Raw genomic sequence first — 24,134 nt, 5'->3', positions numbered from 1 at the left:
TTCTGAATCTTACTTAGAATTGGTTTTATATGCCTTTTTAGGATAAAATTTCTATGGGGTACGTTATGTTAATCTCTAACTCACAGCATATGCTGAACATGACCTAATTTGGAAATGGAGTCTTTACAGAGGGAAGTTACTATATGTGTTCAACAGATGGACCCTGATCCAATATAACTGGGAGAAAAGGGGAGAGATTTGGCTCAGAAATACAGAAATTTGGCATAGGGGAAGATACCCATTTCTAAGCCAAGAACAGATCCTTCCCTCAGAGTCTCTGAACAAACCCTGTCTGCCACGTGGTTTGGGCTTTTGGTCTCCAGAACAATAATGTCTGTGATCTAAACCACTAGTGATTTAAATCTGTGGTGATTTCTTATAGAAGCCTTAGAAAACTAATAATCCTTTAACCTGATACAGTGAACACAAAGAAGCCCATCCTGACTTAAAGTAGAAATCAGAATTTACCACTATGAACATATAAGAATCATAGACATTGGGCTGGGGTGGTAGCTCAGTGGTAGAGTGCTTGCCTAGCATGCATGAGGCACTGGGTTCGATCTTTAGCACCACATAAAAATAAATAAATAAATAAATAAAAGTATTGCATCCATGTACAACTAAAAAAAATTTTTTTAAAGAATCATGGACATTTGTGTTAAAAATTGTTAATACTATTTTACTTAAGAAATTAAAACATAATGTGTGTTGGCAGGAGCATGTTCATGTGACTCTATAATATAATACCGGATAGCTAATTTTTTTTTTGTCATGAAAAAGATAGCATTGTACTGAGGGTCAGAAATCCTTAGTTCTGGTACTATCTCTGCTACTGACTACTTTAGGACCTTTAGCAAGTACCATAAATTCTGGCCTCAGTTTCTTATGAGGTATAAAGAGCAAAGGGTTATAGCAGAATAACTATACCCACTTCTATTCTAAGCATTATATATATTAAAAGTAAATTGAGCTAGGCATGGTGGCAAAATAAAAATAAAAAGGGCTAGGATGTGAGTATTAAAGCACCTTTGGGTTCAATCTCCTACCCAAAAAAAAAAATCAACTGAAATATGTGATGTGGTTTTTAGCCACACTGGTCATTAATAATGTACTTGTTCCACGCCAATGTTGAGTTATAACTGAAATTGAAAAGAGCCAAGGATTAAATTTTCTAAATAAAGTTTACCACTGTACTAACAATAAAGAAAAAAGATCGGGTGTCTCTCTGGCCCCTCACTAAGCAAAAAAAAAAAAAAATATATATATATATATATATATATATATATATACAGATTGAACCCAGGGGCTCTTAACCAATGAGCCACATCACCAGTCCTTTTTATTTTTTATTTTGAGACATGGTCTTACTAAACTGCTTAGGGCCTCACTAAGTTGTTGAAGCTGGCTTTGAAATTGTGATTCTTCTGCCTCTGCCTCCAAAGTTGCTGGGATTACAGGTTGCATCACTGTGTCCAGCAACAGGTGCATTTTAATGGAATGGTGGCACCACACCCAACCGGTAGTTTTACATGGGCAGGGCCTTGTAATATCCTCAATTTATATTATGGGAGGAGTGAGTGATAGTTAACATAAAGCAGTCTCCATCTGGTATACAATGTATGCAGTAACACAGCACATAATATTGACAAAGTCATTGTCCCTATTTTCTGCTTTTATAACAAGTTCAAGGTGATTTTTATTTTCTTTTTGAAATTTTCCTGATATTCTTTAATGAACCTGTGTTACTTTTAAAATTGGAAAAATTTTAAAAAACATACTCATTGAACAAGTTATGAATTGACTCATCAAGCTACCATACATTCTAAAAACATGAATTAATCTGCAGTCCACAGGATGTGAAATATAAAGATTTTTTTCTAAAACCAAAATAAGCTCTTTGCAATTGGTTTAAGAATATTGGGACATCTCAGAATGCTCACAATTTGTAAATATTCTTTAAAGTACAAAAGATAATAAATACTTTTAGGAGATTTCTGCACTCACTATAAACTAGTAAGGTAAGAAATACAAGATTTTTAAAATATTTTTTTAGTTGTAGAGGGACATAATAGCTTTGTTTTATTTATTTATTTTTTAATGTGGTGCTGAGGATTGAACCCAGTGCCTCACATGTGCTAGGCAAGTACTCTACCACTGAGCTACAACCTAGTCCCAAGATTTTTTTTCCTTAAGAATAACAACAGGGGGCTGTAGTTGTGGCTCAGTAGTAGATCGCTCGCCTAGCATGTGTGAAGCACTGGCTTCTATCCTCAACACCACATAAAAATAAATAAATAAATAAAATATATTGTGTCCATCTACAACTAAAGGACTTTCTTAAAAATAAAAAAAGAACAAAGAGGCCATCACACGGTCAAGGACATTATGCCTGCCTCCACCATTTCAGAGGAAAAAAAATCCTTGTACATTAACAACTTGAAAAGCAGACGGTGGTGAAATGGAGTGGTTGTGAGGCAGTTGGGGTGTTAGGAGTACATGGACCCTCATCTTCCAGGGACCCCCAGAAGGTGCTGCTCTGCCTGCCACAGCAACTGATGGACAGCTTTACTCAAGCCAATGCAAGGGAGGAGTGGATGAGGGGGGAAGGACAAAAGAAAAAAAGGCTCTCTTTGGCTTCAAGTGTGAAAAAGAGTTCTGTGAGAACATCAGTTCTGGAGTAGTTCATGGAGCTGCAATCCTAGAATATAGCTGTTTCTGACTGTGTTTAAGAAACTTTTACAGGTTTGGGATGAACACAGAATCTACTTAACTGGCTCTTTTATTGCAAGTGATTTCAAGTTGCTCAACAAAATAGGAATCTACCCTAAGTTTCTTTGGCAGTAGAGTGAAATAATTTGGGCCATAAAAAGTAGCATATACTTGGCATTTCTTAGAGATCTTGTGTATGAATATATTTTATACACATACATGCTAAAACACATTATAGATACTCACACACACACACACACACACACACACACACTCGTGCACGCTGTTTACTCCAACTTCATTGTGCTCCTTGGTCCACTGTAGAAAAACTTCAAAAAAATCAAAGCATTTTGATTTTTCCTATCACCACTCACCTCAGAAGCAGTGAACAGAAGAGCTAAGTTGGGAGGCAGCAACAATGATTTTCTTCTTCAGTCTTACAGATGATGCTGCTTCCCCTCAATTATAAGGAATAAAATTGGAAGGGACTGAGAAATTAAAGTTGAAAACAGTGGGATGATATGCTGAATAAGTTTCCAATTCAGCCCAGTCTGTATATATGTGCTTTAATTACTTTATCTGAACTTGTCAGGTTAAAGCAAAAATGTTTAAAAATATTCTAAACCCAGTCAAGGAATGATTGCTAATGTTGGGACAACATAATGAATCATTTCAATTAGCACAATAAGGAAGCTAGTTGTAAATACATAATTAGGGCTCTTTGATGAGCAGAAATGAGCTTCAGTAGAAAAGAATGGAGGTTAAAGAAGCAATGTCTAAGGCTCCATCTAATCTTAGGAGTTAAAGGTCTATGTGAAAGAACACAGTGAACTCCAGAACCAAAGTAAAGAGGATCTTTCCTAAAAGCCAAGAATGGGACAATCTGAACAATGGGAAAGGTAAGAGCTATAATGAACTGAAATTCTTCAAATATTTTTAGATCCATGGCTGATTCTGGGAAAAAAAATAACTGGTCACTTTAGGAGGATTGCTTTGAAATCCACTGCTTTGAAAACTAGTAAGTATAGTGAGACACAAACATTGAACTTATGAGACTAAAAGTGTTAAATGAAGGAAAATGTCTTCTTGAAGAAGTACATCTGGGCTGGGGCAGTTGCTCAGTTGTACAGCTCTTGCCTCTAACATGTGAGGCACTGGATTCGATCCTCAGCACCACGTTAAAAAAAAAAAAAGAAAGAAAGAAAAAGATATTGTGTCCATCTACAACTAAAAAAATATATTTTTTAAAAAAGTACTTCAGCTTGGGCTGAGGTTGTGGCTCAGCAGTAGAGTACTCGCCTAGCAAGTGTGGGGCCCTGAATTCAATCCTTAGCACTACATAAAAATAAATAAGTAAAAGGTATTGTGTCCAAACACAACTAAAAAAATATTTAAAAATACCTCACAAACAACAATAAGTGTTGGTGGGAATGTAAGGAAAAAGGCACACTCATACATTGCTGGTGCAGCTGCAAATTGGTGCAGCCAATATGGAAAGCAGTATGGAGATTCCTTGGAAATCTGAGAATGGAACCACCATTCAACCCGGCTATCCCTCTCCTTGGACTATACCCAAAGGATTTAAAAACAGCATCCTACAGGGACACAGACACATCAATGTTTATAGCAGCACAATTCACAATAGCTAAACTGTGGAACCAACCTAGATGCCCTTCAGTAGATGAATGGATTAAAAAATGTAGCATATATACTTGATAGAATTTTACTCAGCAATAAAGAGAATAAAATCATGGCATTTGCAGGTAAATGGATGGCATTGGAGAAGATAATGCTAAGTGAAGTTAGCCAATCCCCAAAAAACAAATGCCAAATGTTTTCTCTGATATAAGGAGGCTGACTCATAGTGGGGTAGGGAGAGGGAGCATGGGAGGAATAGATGAATTCTAGATAGGGAAGAGGGGTGGGAGGGAAAGGGAGTGGGCAGGGGACTAGAAAGGATAGTGGAATGTGATAGACATCATTATCCAAAGAACATATATGAAGACATGAATTGTCAATATATTTTATATACAACCAGAGATATGAAAAATTGAGTTGTATATATGTAATAAGAATTGTAATGCATTCTGCCATCATTTACTTTTTAAAAATCAATTAAAAATAAAGAATAAATAAATAAACAAAAAAAGTACCTCAGCTAATAAACAACAATAGAATCATAATATCACCATTTTGTAATTCCTAATGAATTAATGGATCCAAAAAATGATCATCAATCACTGCCACCATCACAAGATGACAGATTTTGTACATCTCTTTTTTTTTTTTTTTTTTTTTTAAAGAGAAAGTGAGAGAGGAGGACAGAGAGAGAGAGAGAGAATCTTAACATTTATTTTTTCTTAGTTCTCGGCGGACACAACATCTTTGTTAGTATGTGGTGCTGCTGAGGATCGAACCCGGGCCGCACGCATGCTAGGCGAGCGCGCTACGGCTTGAGCCACATCCCAGCCCCTTTTGTACATCTCTTAATAGAATTACATTACCTATTAACTATTCGAATGTGCGTATGCATATAAAAACACAAACCAGAGTTTGATCAAACCTTTAAATTTAACTAGTAATTTATAGGAAACATAGACAAAGAGAATGATAAATGAGAACACAGGGACTCAATCAGTAAAATCCAACTGTAAGAAACTCTTCAGGAAAAATGACTCAATGGCTTTAAGAACTGCAAGGAAAAGTAGATAGAGGGGGAACCTTCTGATTGAAGACTTAGGTGAATTAAATTGCAATGTATAGACCTTCTTAAAATCTGAATCAAACAACCAACTCTGCCAGGCAGCCATAATACACAACTGTAATCCCAGTGGCTCGAGAGGCTGAGGCAGAAGGATTGTGAGTTCAAAGCCAACCTCAGCAACTTAGCAAGATCCTGTCTCTAAATAAAATATAAAAAGGGCTGGAGATGTGGCACAGTGGCTAAATGCCCCTGAGTTCAGTCTCCAGTATCAAAAAAAAAAAAAAATCAACTCTAAAAATATGTTAAGAAAATCTGGCAAATATAAACACTGAGTTGGTATGTAGTAATTTTAAGAATTCGCTGTATTTGCTACTCAGAGGCTGAAGCATGAGGATTACAAGTTCAAAGCAAAAATGGTAATTTATTGAAATCATGTCTCAAAATTTTTAAAAAGGGCTGCAGATGTAGTTCAGGGATAAAATGCTTACCTGACATAGCCCTGACTTCAATCAATCCCCAGTACTGAAGAACAACAATGAAAAAACCTTACCATTATTTGTGTGACAATGCTGTTGTTCTACTTTTCTATGTGTACGTGAATAATGTCTTAGGATTATTTCAAAATAATATGGAAAATTAGAGGAGTAGTAGATATGGATAGAAGCAAAACAAGCATGGTCACATGTCAATTATTGAAGTTATATGATGAATACACATGGGTGTACATGTTTGTACCTCCTAATGAATTAATGGATCCAAGAAATGATCATCAATCACTGCCAACATCATAAGATGGCAGATTTTGTACATCTCTTAATGGAATTCCATTACCTATGAACTATTCACATGTGTGTATGAATATAAAAACACAAACCAGATAGATAGCTATGGCTGGATGAATGGGTAGACAGACAGATAAATGAAAGGATATGGCCATTTCCCTGGCCATGTTACCACAATGGAGCAAAGGGTCTATATATAAGACCAAACTTTTAGAGTGACACTTAAAAGACTCATGTGTAGATGGGCATGGTGGCTCATTCTGTAATCCCAATGGCTCAGGAGGCAGAGGCAAGAGAACTGCAAGTTCAAAGCCAGCCTCAATAACTTAGTGAGGCCCTAAGCAACTTAACAAGACCCTGTATCAAAATTTAAAAGGAGGGGGCTGGAGATATGGTTCGGTGGTTGAACACCCCTGGATTTAATCCCTGATACCAAAAAAAAGACATATATAATGAGAACATCACCTAAGAGTACAAAAAGTAGGAGTTAGTCACATAGTGCATCAAAGGAAGTATGATAAATATAGAAGCATTTTCAGGAGTGGGACTGAGCAAAACATTTTTCACTATTCCTGCACTTAATTTTCATGAAAGGCATAGGGTGCTTAAATTGAAGATTCATGGGGTTCATAAAGGGGCACGCACACACACACACACAAAACCCTACAACTAACATAATCAACGGTGAAAGACTGCTTTTCTCCAGAGATTAGATCAAGGCAAGAATGTATGCTTACCCTCCCCTTCAACTCAGTACTGGACGTCTAAGCCTATGCTATAAAAAAAGACATCCCTATTGAAAAGGTATAAGTACAATTGTCCCTCTTCACAGATTACATGATTAACAATAACCTTCAGAAACAGGAAAATCTACAAAGCCACAGGACACTGAGTCAACCGATAGGGCCCCCCCACAAGGTCACTTTGGCTTCCTTCCTCCATTCTGACCCTTTCTGATCGGTCAGTTGCATCAGTTTTTGATCTTCACAAGAAACCAGGTATGATGGTAAAAAAGAAAATCCAAGAGAAAAATCTCCAACAAAAATGTTCTACAACTAATAAGTGAGTTTAGCAAGGTCACAGGATACACGTTGTTAAAACCAATTCTGCCTGGAATTCTCACATTTTTGTACATTTTTTCAAGCAGAGAAACCTTCAGATTTTATGTGAACTATTCAGGATGTTGTACAACTAAAATATATGGTGTTACCAATGAGGGTAATAGAGATTTTGACAGGTCATGGACATTAGAAATTTATTTGGTTGGTCCCCAAACAGTCACCACTCAGCTCTAAACAAAATGTAACATGTCTTGTTTACGGATATGAAGCCACTCTTTCTGCCGCATGGATTCCTCCTTCCTCCTCTATTCTCTGTTCTTCTGCTTTAAAAAGTGATTTAAGGAGCTGGGGTTGTGGCTCAGTGGTAGAGTGCTTGCCTAGCACATGCAAGGTGCTGGGTTCGATCCTCAGCACTATATAAAAATAAATAAATAAAATAAAGATACAAAAAAAGTGATTTAGTTTTGGGCAGAGGTGTATCTGAAAAGGGAATATAAGTCCATTTGCACCAACATGCAGGAGAACTTGACAAGTAAGGGACTCAAATTTTTATGACTCTGTTGGAAAGACATCTAAGTGACCATCCTACCTGGTTTCTTTTGGGAATGGAAAACTCAAACTCACCTAAGAGGTCAGGAAGGATTCATAGGCAGGAGGGAAGGTAAGTGACCTTGTGGGAAGGCCCTTTAAGTTGACTCTAGGTACTGCTGTTTTGTTGTTTTTCCTATGTCTGGATATAGGAACCTCTAGGTTATATACTTGTACTTCTTATCCCGTAAGTGTCAATGGAAGAGTCAGGATTTAGTGCAAATGCCTCTCCCCTCTGATGTCCAAAGCATTACCAATAGAGTTAATGAGCTGTACACTGGCAAGTCAGAAACCTCGTGAATTTCAACTTTGATATTCCCATTATTGGGTGGCTCAATGCAGACTCTATGACTGACAGAAAAGAAAATGGTATATTCAAGATCGTACCCGGGCTGGTGCCATATACATATGACTTAACACTAAAGAGTGGTATCAATCTGCTGAAAATTTTACCCCCAATCAGCCATGTGAGCCATTTCACTAGCACAAAGCCTGGTTTGACTAAACTGACACTTGATGATTTCTACTGCACTACAGTGACTTTTCAACCTCCGTACCAGATCTGCAGAACCAAAAACATGTGGTAGCTCCTCCACTCAGCAGATAGAATTCAAGACCCTTCACAGAGCTCTGCCAATACTCCCCTTGATGAACTGTCTTACATGTTTACTGACCCCTGGGCTGTTGCCAATGGCCTAGCTATTTGGTCTGCTACTTTGCAAACTGAAGTCTGGCAGACATCCCTCCAGATCTGGGGTTGTGGTTCAAAGGGAAAATGCTCACCTACCACATGCAAGGCCCTGGGTTCAATACTCAGCACCACATAAAATAAAATAAAGGTATTGTGTCCAACTACAAATTAATATTTAAAATTTAAAATAAATATTTAAAAAGACATCCCTCAAGCATCCCTGTGAAATGCAAAAATGGGGATGCTGATTAAATGAAATGCAAAAGTCACAGCTGCTGATTAAACTTTCAGAGACCCACATGTATAACCCACAGGAAGGGCCCATTCTCTGATGAGACTAACCAGAATCAAGCTGCCCACTGAACCTGCACTGTTCTAGATGCTACTCTATTACTGCCTGGATCCGTCATCACAGGAGACATGACAACACATCTATCAGCACTATCTGCTTCTGCAGAGGCTGCCACTGAATGCCAGACTATGGGTCCTACTCAAAGTTGCTATAATGCTCTCCTGGCAGGCTGACAACATTGGACTTCGGGCCCCTCCCAGGCTACTGGCGGTGTTTCATCATCATTGACACTTTCAGGCCATGATAATAATTTCAGTTCAGTCACACTTCTGTGGCCTCTAAAACTAATGCATGGCATGTATTTGGTTTTCTGGACAATTTGCCACCTGACCATAGCATACGTTTCACTGCAAAAGCTATTCAATAAAGAAGGAGATTGAGGGGGAGGGTGGAGGGACAGGAAAGTGAAGGAAATGCAGAATGAATTTGACAAAATTAAGCTATGTGCATGTATGAATATACCACAGTGAATTCCACCTTTATATCTACAAAGCACAATTAAAAATACACAAATGAGCTAAATGTAGAGTAGTGGAGTAGAAAAAGAGGAATGGGGGGTGGGGGAAGGAGGAGGAAAGGGACACTGACATTGAGTAAATGAAACTCCATGCTTATGTGATTATGTCAGAATAAAGTCAACTATTATGTTTAATTATAATGCACCAATAAAAGCAAAAAAACATTACTCCACAATGGGTTGGTAGTCAAAGTATTCAATTGACCTTCCATCCTTCCATTTTCTTTGCCATCTGTAGGCATCTGGTATTGTTGGAAGCACTGAAAGAGCTTCCATCAAAATCAACCTGAAAAGGTTTTGACTGCCTCTCTCATCTTGTGGTGTGTCATCTTGCTTAAGCAGTTGGTCGCTAAATGCAGCTGTCCCAGAAAGAGATCAACTCCTCTCAGTTGCATTTTAAGTAATGATCATAATGAAGAGTTTGGCAGTTTCTTAAAAAGTCAAACATAAACCTATTATAGAACTCAGCAAATCTCACTCCTAGCTCTTTATCCTAGAGAGAGTAATGTACACAAAAATCTGTACATGATTTTTACAGTGGTCTATTCATAATCACCCAAAACTAGGGAAAAAAATCAAATGTTCTACAATTGTTGAAGGGATTAAAAGAAAATCTGTGATATATCCATACAATGAATAATCCACAGCAATAAAATTGAAAAAAAAATCATTGATAAATGTAACAACTTGGAAGAATCTCAAAGGCATTGTGTTAAGTAGAAGTCAATCTTAAAAGTTTAGATACTCTATAACCATTTATATGGTGTTATTGATAAAGAATAAATTATGGTTGCCAGGGGTTAGGGAGAAGGGGAGTGTGCTTACAATAGATATGGGGAGTTTGGGGAATAATAAAACTCTTTCTGTAACTTGATTGTGTTGTTGTTTGCATGAGTCTATATATTAAAATTGAAAGAACTGCAAGTCAAAAGGAAAGTCCATTTTGCTCTATGTCAATTTAAAAAATAAAAAGCAAGGACTATAGTCTTCAAAAATGTTAATTTTATAAATGATCAAGAAAGGCTGTAGAAATATTCCATATTACCTAGATCCCATACAGGAAGGGGAAAAATGTTGTAATAACCTATATATATTTGCTGGGGGATGGGGGGGTACCAGGGACTGAACCAGGGGCACTTAACTACTAATCCACATCCCCAGCCCTTTTTTGTATTTTATTTAGAAACGGGTCTCACTGAGTTGCTTAGGGCTGCACTATGTTGCTGAGGCTGGCTTTGAACTCACAATACTCCTGACTCAGCCTCCTAAGCCACTGGGATTACAGGCGTGCGACACCATGCCACACAATAGCCTTTATATTAAGAAACAGAAAAAAATATCCCTGACATTTTAGTTCTAACCTTTTTCAAAACTTGGAAAAAACTGACTAGTGATCTTGTGTTCTGTTCTTCTGATTTTTTTCTATGTCAAATAATTAATAGATTAAATTAAGTATTCAGGTAGTGCCTACTACATAAAAGGCAACATAATTTTGCAGATATAGGGAAAACAAATTCCTATTTTCCCCTAAGGCTATTGAATACTTTCTGCCAAACCATTTATTCCCTCTTCTTTAATAGCTTTTGCTACCATGAAAACATTAAAAATTTTTGCGACTCTTAGGAGTCAGTTTCCCAAATTATGGTTTTGAGATTATTGTTCTAGTCTCATAAGGAAGTTACTCATCTTACACACTGCACAAAGTCCAACTTTATGGTCATTTTCTCAAGCCATCTCATTATTGAGAGATTTTTTTTTTTTCCACTTTGGAAAACTCCTTCCCCAAATATTTTGTACACTGTTACAAGGAACAGCAAACCCTGATGCCCACTGGCTCTCTTAGTAAAAGGAATTTATTGACTCCATGTGATGGTCTCGGCCCTGTGTTTTTCCTCTTATCAATTTTGTCCTCCGGCTACCTTCTATGATGGTGGCAAATCTGCCAGGAATCAGAGATGTATGTTTCTTCAATCATATCCAAAGGAAAAAAAATTATCACTAAGTCAAAACGTTAAGCAGAAGGCCCAAATCTCTCTGCTTGTACACACTGTGTAGCATGTTATCCCTGAACCCACCAAACACTAGGGCTGCTACACTGTTAGAAGAGGAAGAGCAGATGATAGAGCATCCTCAAGTCTCCAGGAGTCATTCTCTCTCCTAGTTGACACCTCCTTTAGCTCACAGAATCAGCCACCATTTATCTGTGCGCTGCCTCTTTGCGTTCTTTGGGCCATTTCAAACCACAGGGAAAGGAGCTGTCGCTCCAGGTGGCCTTGTCAATTGGAGAGTGATGGGAACACTACTGGAAGGCCAGGGTGCCAGCAAACTCTTCAGCAGTCCAGCAGGAAGGCTTGTTGGGGGGCTGGAGGGTCGATCCGGGCACAGGAGGAGCTCGGGGATCCCACTAGCAGATCTTAGTGGGGTGCCGGTGCAGTGGGGGTCCCAGGCGTTCTCCTGGTCACCTCCCCTCGCGCGGACCCCGTCACCCACATGTGGGGTCCCCGAACTCAGACCCACCGGGTTCGCGACCCGCGGGCCCGGGACCCAGCCGAGTGCAGCGCACACCCGACGGCCCCTCGGCTCCGTGCGCGGAGCCGGCCCCAGCCCCGGCCGGGAGCCTGGGGAACCGCCTCCGGAGCCGAGAGGCGGAAGCGGAAGCGCCGCTGCGGTGTCGCCTGGGAGACGCAGGAGGCGGGGCCGCCCCAGAGCGCCACCTTTGACCCGCGGCCGGGGCTGCGTCGGAGGCGGCCGCAGTCGGAAGCCGGCGGCGGCGGCCGAGGTGCGGGCCGCGGCGCTCTGCGGCGATGGAGGTAACGCGGCCGCGGCGGCCTGGCCGGGTCCGTCTTCCCGCCGCCGAGCCTCCCGCGCCACGACCGGGACGAGGGTGGGACCCGGGAGGACTCTGCCGCCGCCTTCCCGGGGCGACCTGTCCCCTGAGGGCTTTCCCCGCGCGGGCCCCCGCCGTGGGTCCCCACCGTGGGGTCCGCGCGCGAAGCCCGGGGTGAGCGAGAGTCCTTGACCCCTGCGTCTGGTTTCCTTTTGTAGGATCCTCTTCAAGATGGGGTGGCCTCCGCCGCGCCCCCGGGCACCGGGAAGTCTAAGGTGAAGCGCGCGTGACACGGCGGGCCGCTCGGCAGCGGAAGGGCGACGGAGTAGAGGACTTGGACGTGGGCAGGGGAGCCTGCTCTAGAGCGAGAGCCTCTTCCAGGCATCCCAGCCTTGACTGGCCTCTCTCTCCCACTCCCGCAACCTTCACCCCCCCGTAGAGAATCCCGTTCTTGTGTACTCCCTGCTCCTGGTGTGCACTGCTAGGACCCTGCCGTTTTCAGACACTCGGTGAAGCCGTCTGGTTTATAAGGATTTCTCTAGTGATGCCTGGAAAACCATTGAGTTAGGGTAGGGAACTAGGGGCTCTAGTTCCTGTGCCGTGAAAAGAGAGAGATCATTTTTTATGGCCCCTGACAATGTTTAACATTCAATGATTTCAGATGATAGTGATTTATTGCCAGGATTTATTGTTTGCATGCCAAGTTTCAGGCCCTTGCCTAAGCACGGGGTTTCCTTATTCCAGCTTCATGATAACTCTGAGACAGTACTGTGATTATTCTTATTTTACAAATGAGAATCCACAGAGGTTAAGTGATTTTCAAAAGTTGTGAAAGCCCAGTTTTTTAGTTAAAGCTGAAAAGTTTCCTCATGTATCTTGTTGCTGAAGTTATAAATTTTCATATGACCAGAGACTTCTTTCAGCTTGGCCTAGAATTTTACAGCTCTTTAGGAATTTTAAGAAGTATTAGTTCCAATCCCTAATTGTACAGTTTAAGAAATCAAAATCTAGAAAAGTGACCTCTGTCACAATGATCTGTGTAAGAAATTAAGTGCTCTTTTTGCTAATGACTGATTCTTGAGTTGAAGGTGCATTTGCTATTTTTTAAAATGTGGAATAAAATATGGTATTTGATTGGCTTAAAGGTTTAGTCAGTAGAATGCTTTTATTTTTAAGCAGACATTGTTTTTTTTGTGACATTCTGGAAATGTGATAACAAGTTGTTACACTTTTCAGCTGGAAACATTGCCCAAGGAAGATCTCATCAAGTTTGCCAAGAAGCAAATGATGCTGTTACAGAAAGCTAAGTCAAGGTGTACAGGTATTAGGTTGAAAATATCTATCTTGGTTAAAAATGGTATTTTTTTATTTTTATTTTTAATATTTATTTTTTAGGTGTAGATGGACACAATACAATGCCTTTATTTTTATGTGGTGCTGAGGATGGAACCCAGGTTCGCCCGTGCTAGGCGAGCGCTCTACTGCTGAGCCACAATCCCAGCCCAAAATGGTAGTTTAAATAGTACATTGGCCCATTTTTAGTTTTCATGATTCCAAATGCATCTTAGTCACTTGTAGAATCTCACTACTTAACAACACTTACCTCTTTTGTGTTTTGTTTCGTTTTGTTATTGTTTTTTTTTTTAATATTTGCATGTCTAAATTACAGTTATCTTTGAATAGTTAAAGTTAGGGAGGATTATTTTAAAATTTTTGTAAAGTTAAGCATTTTTTTTCCTTCATGTGGATTGTAGATTCCTCTGAGTTAAGTGTGTTTTCTAGAAGAGTCAGTTAAAATGTTAGAGATACAAAGTGGTAAGCCCAAAGACATAGTCAATGTCCTTAAGTAAAGTAATAAATTCCTGGGAATCTGAAATGTATACGTTTGCTGGGATTGGTTAATTTTTCTATTCTATTTAATTTTTATTTCAAAAGGAAATTAATGCTAACAGCTCAAGTGGCTGAAGTCTTAAATTTGAGATGACTTAAAAATATTAACTGCCCAATCTAAAAAAAAAAGCCAAGAATTATTTTCTATCAGAAAGTCAAATTATGTTTTAGAATTTGAATCTGCTTGTAATTAAGAGAGTAATTTATTTGAAAATGATGTTCTAGGCTCTAGAGCCAAGTTTTTTTGTTTAATATGAGGTTTAATATGAGTTCTTGCTTTAAAATTATACAGTAAGAAGTGTTTATAACTGAAATAATATGTCTAGGATTTGTTTCAAAATTATCAGGATGGCCAGGTACAGTGGTGCATGCCTATAGTCCCGGTTACTTTGGAGGCTGACAAGGGAGAATCGCTTGAGCCCAGGAGTTTGCAACTAGCTTGGGCAATATAGTGAGACCCTGTCTCAAATTTTATAATAGGTAAGGGGGGAAGGAGGAAGTGAGTGCTATTAAGCATGAAATACTGTCAGTGTGATAATCACTAAAGCAGGATGATGGGTATATACAGATTAATCATACTATTTTCTCTACTTTTTTATCTTAAGTTTTCCATATTAAAAGGAAAAGATGATGCTATTATGTGAGTCAGTATTTCTCAAAGTGTCTGCTTCTTAAATGTATTCAAATTTATAGGTTATGGAGGTTTTTTTTTTTTTTAAGAATATACTTATCAGTTTAGTGATTATTTTCTAAACTGGAAAATTTTTTCAAATTATTTAGAATTGGAAAAAGAAATTGAAGAATTCAAATCAAAGCCTGTTGATGGAGGAACTGATGATATTATTAAGGTAATGAAACAATTGTGAATATTGCTTCAATTTTTATTTACCAAAAGGAAATGTCAGATGATAAATAGAATTTCCTTGAGGGATGTCAGTTTGCTAGAGGCTATCTGGCATTCTGTTTACCACTTCCTCTCTGGACTTGGTTAAGTTTTTACCACTATGATTAACTATTAAAAAAAAAAAATAGGGCTAATGACTTCTAGATCTCTATCTGAAATGAATATTTTTCTCCCCTTTTCTTCCCACATACTTCTTAAATACCTCAGTCTTTGCCCTATTCCTCCCTACCCCTCTCAGAAAACCTGGCCATGCTCAGAATTTCATTGTTCTAAAGATACTTGTAATCTGTAGGTGGATCTACATCATTAGATATGCCTACTGACCCATATCTGAAGTTGTATTTCTAGGGGCCTGGGAAAAAACCCTCACACATTTCACTTGTCATCTTCTCAAGTGTAACATGACCAAATCCCCTCCTCTGGGTGGGTCAGCAGCACCACTGGGCTTTGTGCTTTTTGACTTATGCTTTAACTTTGCGATTTCCTTTATTCTCTACATGTATCAGTTACAAAGACTTGTGGTTACTTCAGCTTTACTTCAGCTTTCTCTCCATTTGCATGGCTCTCTCCTGCCTTCTGTCTTCATGTACTTGTTTGGTCTGCTTGTTTTCTAGGTCTGCTACACATTTTTCCTGGAACTGGCTTTGGCGATGATCCTGTGAACCTCTACACTGCTTTCCTCCATCAGGCCCCCATTTGCTAGGATCTCTCATCATTCACTTTCTCAGTTAACCATCTCATTTTGATAGAGCACATCTTTCTATAGCTTCTTAAGAATGAGTGCATTGTAGGTGCATTTAAAAAATGCCTTTATCCTACTCTCCTATTTGATGGGTAGCTATAACACGATATAGAACTTCTAAATTTTTCTCTATCTGCTTTGTTCTTGTTTTCTTAAATAGCACAGGGGATTTTTTGTTTGTTTTTTAATTAATATTCTTTCACTAAGGAGTTCAGAGGGAGGCATCCTAGAGTTGGTTCAATCTCCCAGTGGTGTCATCACAACCAATTCCTTCATCTCTGTGCTCCTGCATCTTTATCTTATCAACTGGGGAGGCCTGAGGTTTAAGGTTTTAACCTTTATAGTATCTATAAAAAAGACAGATAAGGAAAAAACAGTTGATCATAGAGGTTAAATGAGACAGTCTACAGAAAATGCCACAGAGCTTTTTGGAATACTAATCTAGAATTATATTTTCATTCCAGTTTTCCATTTTGTCTGAGAAATGTCATTGACTTTTAATTTTCCACAATTATATTGAAATTTCTATTTGGGGGTTTGAATGTTTAATTTTGAAGAGCTCATTCTTGATATCTGAAAATTTATACATCTTATTTGAAATTTTAACATGTTCTGTTTTTCTGAGGAAATAAATTCATTCTGTCTTAAAGTTTACCTCTGCTTTTGCATTTTCTGTTTCCTTCAGGTTGAAATATTTTGATCACTTGTGAACCCAAAAGAAAATCTAGTATCTTGAAAATAACAAACATCTTCCCAAGTAGTCCCCTACTATCCTATGCTGCCCCTCCAGTTTCTCATACCCAAGGTAGCCATTATCCTAGCTGGGCTCATTGGTGCACACCTGTAATCCCGGTGGCTCAGGAGGCTGAGATAGGAGGATAGCAAGTTCAAAGCCAGCCTCAGCAAAAGCGAGGCCCTAAGCAACTCAGTAAGACCCTCTCTCTAAATAAAATACAAAATAGGGCTGGGGATGTGGCTGAGTGGTTGAGTGCTCCTTAGTTTAATCCCCGTACCCACCCCCAAAAAAGTTTCATGAATGTTCAGCTGTAGGAGATTATGTCAAACAGTTTTATAAAGTATTTGAAATAACTTTCACTTCTACCAATAACATACCCAGGATCCGATAGATCCATATCCTCTTCAGCACTAGGTTTTGTCTTACATTTTATTTTTGCCAGTTAAGTAAATGTAAAATGAAAGGTCATGGTGATCCTGAAAGGAATCACTCATTTTTTATCCAACGTCCATTTTTTTTAATGGACCAGTGAGCCTTTTTTTATTGATTTGTAGAACTTTTTATATATTTTACATAGAGATATTCTTGATTATGCATGTTTTTAATATCTTTTTCCAATTTCTGACTTCATTTTTCAGTTTTTATATTTTTCTGAACACTTTTTTTCCAAAAAATGTGTTGAAGTTCTCATATTCCTATATCTTTTCTCCTTTTCTCTTTGTTGTTATGTTTATACCTTTTTGAATCTTTTATTTTCCCTTTAACATGGATTGGGAAAGACGTGATAACTATGCCTGTGGTCAGTCCACCATTTTTTATAATATTTATTTATTTTTAGTTGTAGATGGACACAATACCTTTATTTTACTTAATTTTTATGTAGTACTAAGGATTGAACGCAGTGCCTCTCTCACATATGCTAAGCAGGTGCTCTACCACTGATGCACAACCACAGCCCAGACCACCATTTTTTTTAACCCCAGGCAAACAAATCCTTCTATTCCAAAACAGGCATTGACTGAACGTCTGGATGCTATTCTTCTGGATAAAGCAGAGACTGAACAACAATGTCTTTCTCTGAAGAAAGAAAATACTAAAATGAAACAAGAGGTTGAGGTAAGACAATATTTAATGTTATTTTATTTTTTATTAACTTATATAGTGTAGGCATGAATTTTTTAGCTAACTAAACCCTTTAAAAGCATCTAATTGCCAGTTTTGGTGGCATATGTCTATGATCCCAGCCGTTCGAGAGGCTGGGGCAGGAGGATACCAAGTTTAAAGCTAACCTCAACAATTTAGGGAGGCCCTAAGCAATTTAGCAAGACCTTGTCTCAAAAAATGGGCTGGGGATGTGGCTAAGTAGTTAAGTGCATCTGGTTCAATCCCTGGTACAAAAAAAGAAAAGGAAAAACAAATCTAATCCAGTTTTATGAGAAAAGGAACAAAGATTAAGACAAAAAGAAAAAAATAAAGTAAATGCAGTCATTCAGTTATACAAAGCTAAAGCTAACATTACTTGTTATATCTTCTTTTAATACTTACAATGTCAATAAAAATGAAAATAAGTTCATTTTTTCACACAACTCTAAATACTGTTATGTATTCAGTTCTAGGATATTCAGTATCTCATTTCTACTTTCTTGCCTGTTAGGTAATCTACTCAGGTTGAAGTTTTATGCTTTATACAACTTATATGATTTGTCACTTTTTTAAAAGAAAATTAAATTCAGAGATTTACTAGTTGTTAGGTATTACTTTAATAGTTTTAATATTGCTGATCTTAGTTGTTCTACTTAAAGTAGATAGAGCCTAAGGAAAATTGTTGGAATCTCAGTATCACATTTCTCTAGTATATTTCCCTTCATTTACTTTGCTCTATTGGCCAGTGTCAATATCTTTCTTCAGGGTACGGGTTTCTTTTGTTTTACTTGATTTCTTTGTTTTATTTTCATAACAGAATTCTGTAACTAAGATGGAAGATTTGCACAAGGAAGTAGAACAATCACATAGAAACTATGTGAAAGAAATTGAAGATTTGAAAAATGAATTGATGGTAGTGCATTCCAAACACAGTGAAGATAAAGCTGGATTACAAGAGAAACTGGAAGAAGCAATGAATAAACAATTAGAGCTCTCAGAACAGCTCAAATTTCACAGTGAATCTGAAGATACTGTTAAAAAATTACAAGAAGAAATTCCAAAAATTAGGTCAGCCTTTGAGGAGCAAATTTCATATCTGCAAAAGCAGTTAGAAGCTACCACTGATGAAAAAAAACAAGAGGTTACTCAACTGCAAAAAGTCATTGAGGAAAATTCTCAGCATTACCAAAAAGATATTAATAGTTTACAAGAAGAACTTTTGCTGTTGAAAGCTACCCACAAAGAAGAAGTAAGGAAATTGATGTGCCAAATTGAAACATCAACTAAAGAACATGAAACAGAAATAAACAAGTTAAACAAGCTAAATGAAAACTTAGTAAAACAATGGGAGGCAACTGAGAAGAGTAGTCAAGAGAAATGTGAATTGGAAAACTTAAAGAAGTCCACCTCAAATGTTAACCAAGACAATCAAATGTGTTCTATGCTTTTACAAGAAGATACTTTAGTAGAACAAGTAGTAAATGAAAAAGTAAAACAATTAGAAGATTCGTTAAAAGAACTTGAATCTCAACATAGTATCTTAAAAGATGAGGTAACTTATATGAATAATCTTAAATTAAAACTTGAAATGGATGCCCAACATATAAGGGATGAGTTTTTTCATGAACGAGAAGACTTAGAGTTTAAAATTAATGAACTACTATTAGCTAAAGAAGAACAGGGGTGTGTAATAGAAAAATTAAAATATGAGCTAGAAGATTTAAATAAACAGTTTTGCTTTACTAAAGAACAACATAACAAAGAAGTGCACAGTCTTAAGGAACAACATCAAAAAGAAATGTTAGAACTAAATGAGACGTTTTTGTCAGGTTCGGAAAAAGAAAAATTAGCATTAATGTTTGAAATACAGGGTCTTAGGGAACAGTGTGAAAACCTACAACAAGAAAAGCAAGAAGCAATCTTAAATTATGAGAGTTTGCGAGAGATTATGGAAATTTTACAAACAGAACTGGGAGAGTCTGCTGGGAAAATAAGTCAAGAGTTTGAGTCAATGAAACAACAGCAAGCATCTGATGTTCATGAGCTTCAGCAGAAGCTTAGAACCGCATTTAATGAAAAAGATGCTCTTCTTGAAACTATGAATCGACTCCAGGGAGAAAATGAAAAGTTATTATCTCAACAAGAATTAGTACCAGAACTTGAAAATACCATAAAAAGCCTTCAGGAAAAGAATGAATTGTACTTAGTTAGTCTCAGTGAAAGAGATACGATGTTACAAGAATTAGAAACAAAGATAAGTTCTCTTACTGAGGAAAAAGATGATTTTATGAGTAAAATTAAAAATTCCTATGAAGAAGTAGATAGTCTCCATAAAAAATGTAAAAGGGAAGAGAGCTTAGCCATAGAACTAAAGGAAAGAGTTGAGCAAACTGCCCAGTACAACAGTGAACTAGAACAAAGGGTAAATGAGTTAACAGGAAGACTAGATGAGACTTTAAAAGAGAAGGATCAAAGTGACCAAAAAATAGAAAAACTTATGGTTCAAATGAAAACCCTCTCTGAAGACCGGGCAACGTTTTCATCTGAAGTAAAGACTCTTCATGAGGAAAATAATAGACTGAACTCTGAAAACAGCCAGTTGAGTAAGGATTTGGAAGCTCTTCAGTCTCAAAAAGAAGATTTTATCTTAAAAGAACATATTACTGAATTAGAAAAGAAACTTCAGGTCATGGTTGTAGAGCGAGAAAATTTAAATAAACTGTTTGAAAATGAACAAGTCCAGAAGTCATTTGTCAAAACCCAGTTGTATAGTTTTCTGAAACAATTAGGGTCAAAGGTTTTAGAAGAAAATGAAGATGATGATGTTGGGAATATCCTACAAGCTATAGGTGAATCCTTAACAAAAATAAATGAAGAAAAACACAACTTGATTTTTCAATGTGATGAAAAGGTTTTAGAGTTAGAAAAAGAGATTAAGTGCCTTCAAGAAGAGAATGTTGTTCAGTGTGAAGAACTTAGGTCTTTACTGAGAGACTATGAACAAGAAAAAGTTCTTTTAAGAAAAGAGTTAGAAGAAATCTTGTCAGAAAAAGAGGCACTGCAACTTGATCTTCTAGAAATGAAGACTGCTAATGAAAAAACAAGACTTGAAAATCAGAATCTTTTAATTCAGGTTGAAGAAGTATCTCAAAAATTACTCAGCAAAAATGAAACCCATTATGAAAAATCTTGTATAACGGAACATGAAAACCTAACGGCATTACTAGAACAAAAAGAAACTGAATTGCAAGATATGAGAGCAGAGTTGACATTATTAAAGGTACTAACTATTTGAACTTTATTGATTCAAATAAATTCTTAGTTCTGGTCATAGACTCTAGAAAATTTTATATTAACATTTTTCCACTTTTAAGTCAGAAGTAAATTATTTTTTAGCATTTATGCTCAAAGTGGCAAATTTCTGAAAAGTGCTTTAAATATTTTGATGTTATATATCCTGTTTATTGCATTGATTTTTTTGGAGGGGTGTAATCATTTTAAAACTTTGAACTTATATAAGATTAAATGATTAGGTGTTTAAAATATTTTGGTCAAAAGTGTGTAATCACAAGCATGAAGAAATTTAAGTTACATCCTTATGCATGGTTTTCAAAGAACACTATTGAGCAAAAAGTAGGCTATTTCACTTTGGCTACAATTTTAAGGTTTTCTTTAAAAATTGTGTTGTAAAAGATGATAAACTATAATCACCATTTGATCATTTCTTTATTACACATATATTTGATACTTAACATGTTACTCTTTTTTTTTTTTTTAAAGAGAGAATTTTAATATTTTTTAGTTTTTGGTGGACACAACATCTTTGTTTGTATGTGGTGCTGAGGATCGAACCCGGGCTACACGCATGCCAGGCGAGCGCCCTACTGCTTGAGCCACATCCCCAGCCCTTAACACGTTACTCTTGCCTCTGAGTACTATTAGTTCTCAAAGTAAATGCCATGTACATAACATTAGTGTTACTTGGTTTGTCAACACAGATAATCAGTTTGCTTTTTTCATCATGGGAAAGTAAATAAATTCTGTTATTGTTTTTTGTTTTATTTTCCCGTGTAAAATCTAGGATTCCGTAGAGAAATCATCTTCTATAAATAATGATCAACTCTCTTCAGTAAAAGAGCTGGAAGAAAAAATAGGTAACTATGCTTTTCTATGTTGTCACCATTAGACAAATTCTGGTTAGAATAGATCAGGAAAGTAGCTAATTAATGCATTGTTAAAAACATAATGTAGCTATCTTTGCCTTTAACCTCCATTGCCCCCAGCTATCTGTTTGCTTTTCCTTTCAATTGTCACTTTCTGTTTAATCCAACAAAACACTAATATGACACCATTTGTAAATGGTTGCATGATTATTTTGGGGATATTTTCATTGAGCAAATATTATTTGAATGTCCACCTGCTCTAGACATTGTTAATAGAAAGGTGAATAACATATAGACAGTGTTCTCAAAGAGCTCACTGTCTAGGGAAGCTCTAAGTACCATAGTGTGAGGTGCAGACAAAGATATAATGTTGATAGCATAAAAAGTTGCCTGTTGTAAGTTAAGAAAAATATCAGAGAAAAGCATTTTCAACTAGGTTTTTTTTTAAATTTTTTTAGTAGTTGATGGATCTTTATTTTCTTTATTTAAATGTGGTGCTGAGAATTGAACCCAATGCCTCACACATGCCAGGCAAGTGCTCTGCCACTGAACCACAACCCCAACCCTTCAACTAGGTCTTGAAGATTGGGAAATATGACACAAGAAGAAAGGAAGGGATTGCAGCAAGAAGGAGCATCAGGTGTTCATATGTTAACATTTTCATAATCAAGGATCAGACCAGGAAGTTCCTGACCATAAACATGCTAGTGTGATGTGCAGAGGAATTGAGACTTTATTCTTATCTTTTTATTCCACATGGTTTACATGGAATAACTATTTTATTCCCATTTAAAAATGAAGATTTAGAAGTGTTGTATAACATGCTCATGATTCCTTAATTTAATAACCAGTTAGATTGGGACAGGCGGGGAAATTGAAAGAGTTTAGAATAACTTCCGGTTTTCTGTGGTGGGTGACTAGGGCATGGAGAGATGCTCAGTTTTAGACTAACTTTAAATACCAATTCAGGTGAAAATATCAGATAAAATGATTATGTAAATCTGGAGTTATAGAATGCTTATGTAAATCTGGAGTTAAGGGGAGAGAACTAGGCTGGAGATAAAAATTTGTAATTAAATAGTAGGTATTAAAAGCCATGAGATTCAAATCACCCAGCAATATGGAAAAAAGATGAGGACCAGAGATAGACAGTTTCCTATTTTTAAATGCTGAAAACAAAGGAAATTGAGAAGGAGCAGCCAATAAGTTTAAAAAAGCAAACAAACAAAACTGGAACATAAAATTTCTTGCGAGTTAAGACAAGTGCAAGTGAAAAAAGTGGGGAAATGTTATCCATAGCAAGTTCTGCTGAGGGGTCAAGTAAAATGAGCACTGAAAACTAACCATTAGACTAAACAACGTAGAGGAGTTTCAGGATGTGCTAGTGTCTAAGATTGATTGCACTGGATTCAAGAAAAAAATGGAGGAAGAGAATTTGGAGAGCATGTATAGACAATTCTTTGAAGTGTGTTTCTATAAAAGAGGGGCAGTGAGTTGTTTTTTTAAATCGGAAAAATAGCATGTTTCACCTAATTGCAATCTCTCCCCTGACCTTTGTAACTATCTCACTGTTTGTTCCTGATCTTGATGTCTTGATATTTTTCTTGTTGCATGTTTATAAACTTTTGGGGGGAAATCCACCGGAGAGGGTAAAATTGCTGCTCTAATGCCAGAGTAGGTGAGATGGCATTGCAGTGAAATGCAGAAGTGGAACAGTTGGCCTTTGCTGCACAGTGTGGCACAGGTACACACTGATTAATAAGTAAGGACAGGAATTCAGATCATAAGTAAAGATATTCAAAAAGTAAAGTCCTGAGGGGCTGGGGCTGGGGCTGGGGCTGGGGCTCAGCGGTAGCGCACTTGACTGGCATGTGTGTGACACTGGGTTAGGTTATCAGCACCGCATATAAATAAATAAGATAATATAAATAAATAAGATAAAGGTCTATCAACAACTAAATAAAACTATTTAAAAAAAAGAAGTCCTCGGGCTGGGGATGTGGCTCAAGCGGTAGCGCACTCACCTGGCATGCGTGCGGCCCGGGTTCGATCCTCAGCACCACATACCAACAAAGATGTTTATCCGCCAAGAACTAAAAAAAAACAAATATTAAAAATTCTCTCTCTATATCTCTCTCTCTCTCTCCTCTCTCACTCTCTCTTAAAAAAAAAAAAAAGTCCTGAACCCCAGAGTTCATATAGGAAAAGTAAAGAACTTAAGGAGAAAGATCAAAATTGGTTAGGTCTAATATATTTCATGTTTAGCTGTGAAATTTAGATCCACCAACCAAGATGAGGTCTGTACATAGAAACTTACCCCATCTG

General features: G+C 37.4%; 1 protein-coding gene across 9 annotated transcripts in view; it reads left to right on the top strand.

The window, feature by feature from the left end:
- The first annotated feature begins 12,061 nt into the window (after positions 1-12,061).
- Gcc2 (GRIP and coiled-coil domain containing 2) overlaps positions 12,062-24,134 on the top strand; it is a 48,780-nt gene continuing 36,707 nt past the window's right edge. For 2 of the 9 annotated variants that reach the window (XR_013428834.1, XR_013428835.1), the window contains exons 1-7: positions 12,111-12,241; positions 12,450-12,506; positions 13,468-13,552; positions 14,902-14,969; positions 17,515-17,619; positions 18,464-20,926; positions 21,728-21,800. Coding sequence is in view for 7 of the 9 variants with exons in the window: in XM_078028852.1 (XP_077884978.1) it covers positions 12,209-12,241; positions 12,450-12,506; positions 13,468-13,552; positions 14,902-14,969; positions 17,515-17,619; positions 18,464-20,926; positions 21,728-21,800 (2,884 nt within the window). In the remaining 2 variants the exon portion in view is untranslated. The other 7 variants (XM_078028854.1, XM_078028852.1, XM_078028853.1 and 4 more) reach the window with 7 other exon arrangements.

Source organism: Ictidomys tridecemlineatus, chromosome 12 (assembly GCF_052094955.1).
Source record: "Ictidomys tridecemlineatus isolate mIctTri1 chromosome 12, mIctTri1.hap1, whole genome shotgun sequence".
In the NCBI taxonomy this organism is placed as follows: Eukaryota; Metazoa; Chordata; class Mammalia; order Rodentia; family Sciuridae; genus Ictidomys; species Ictidomys tridecemlineatus.
Note: the sequence above shows the minus strand (reverse complement) of the source record. Positions and strands in the feature narration are given on the sequence as shown.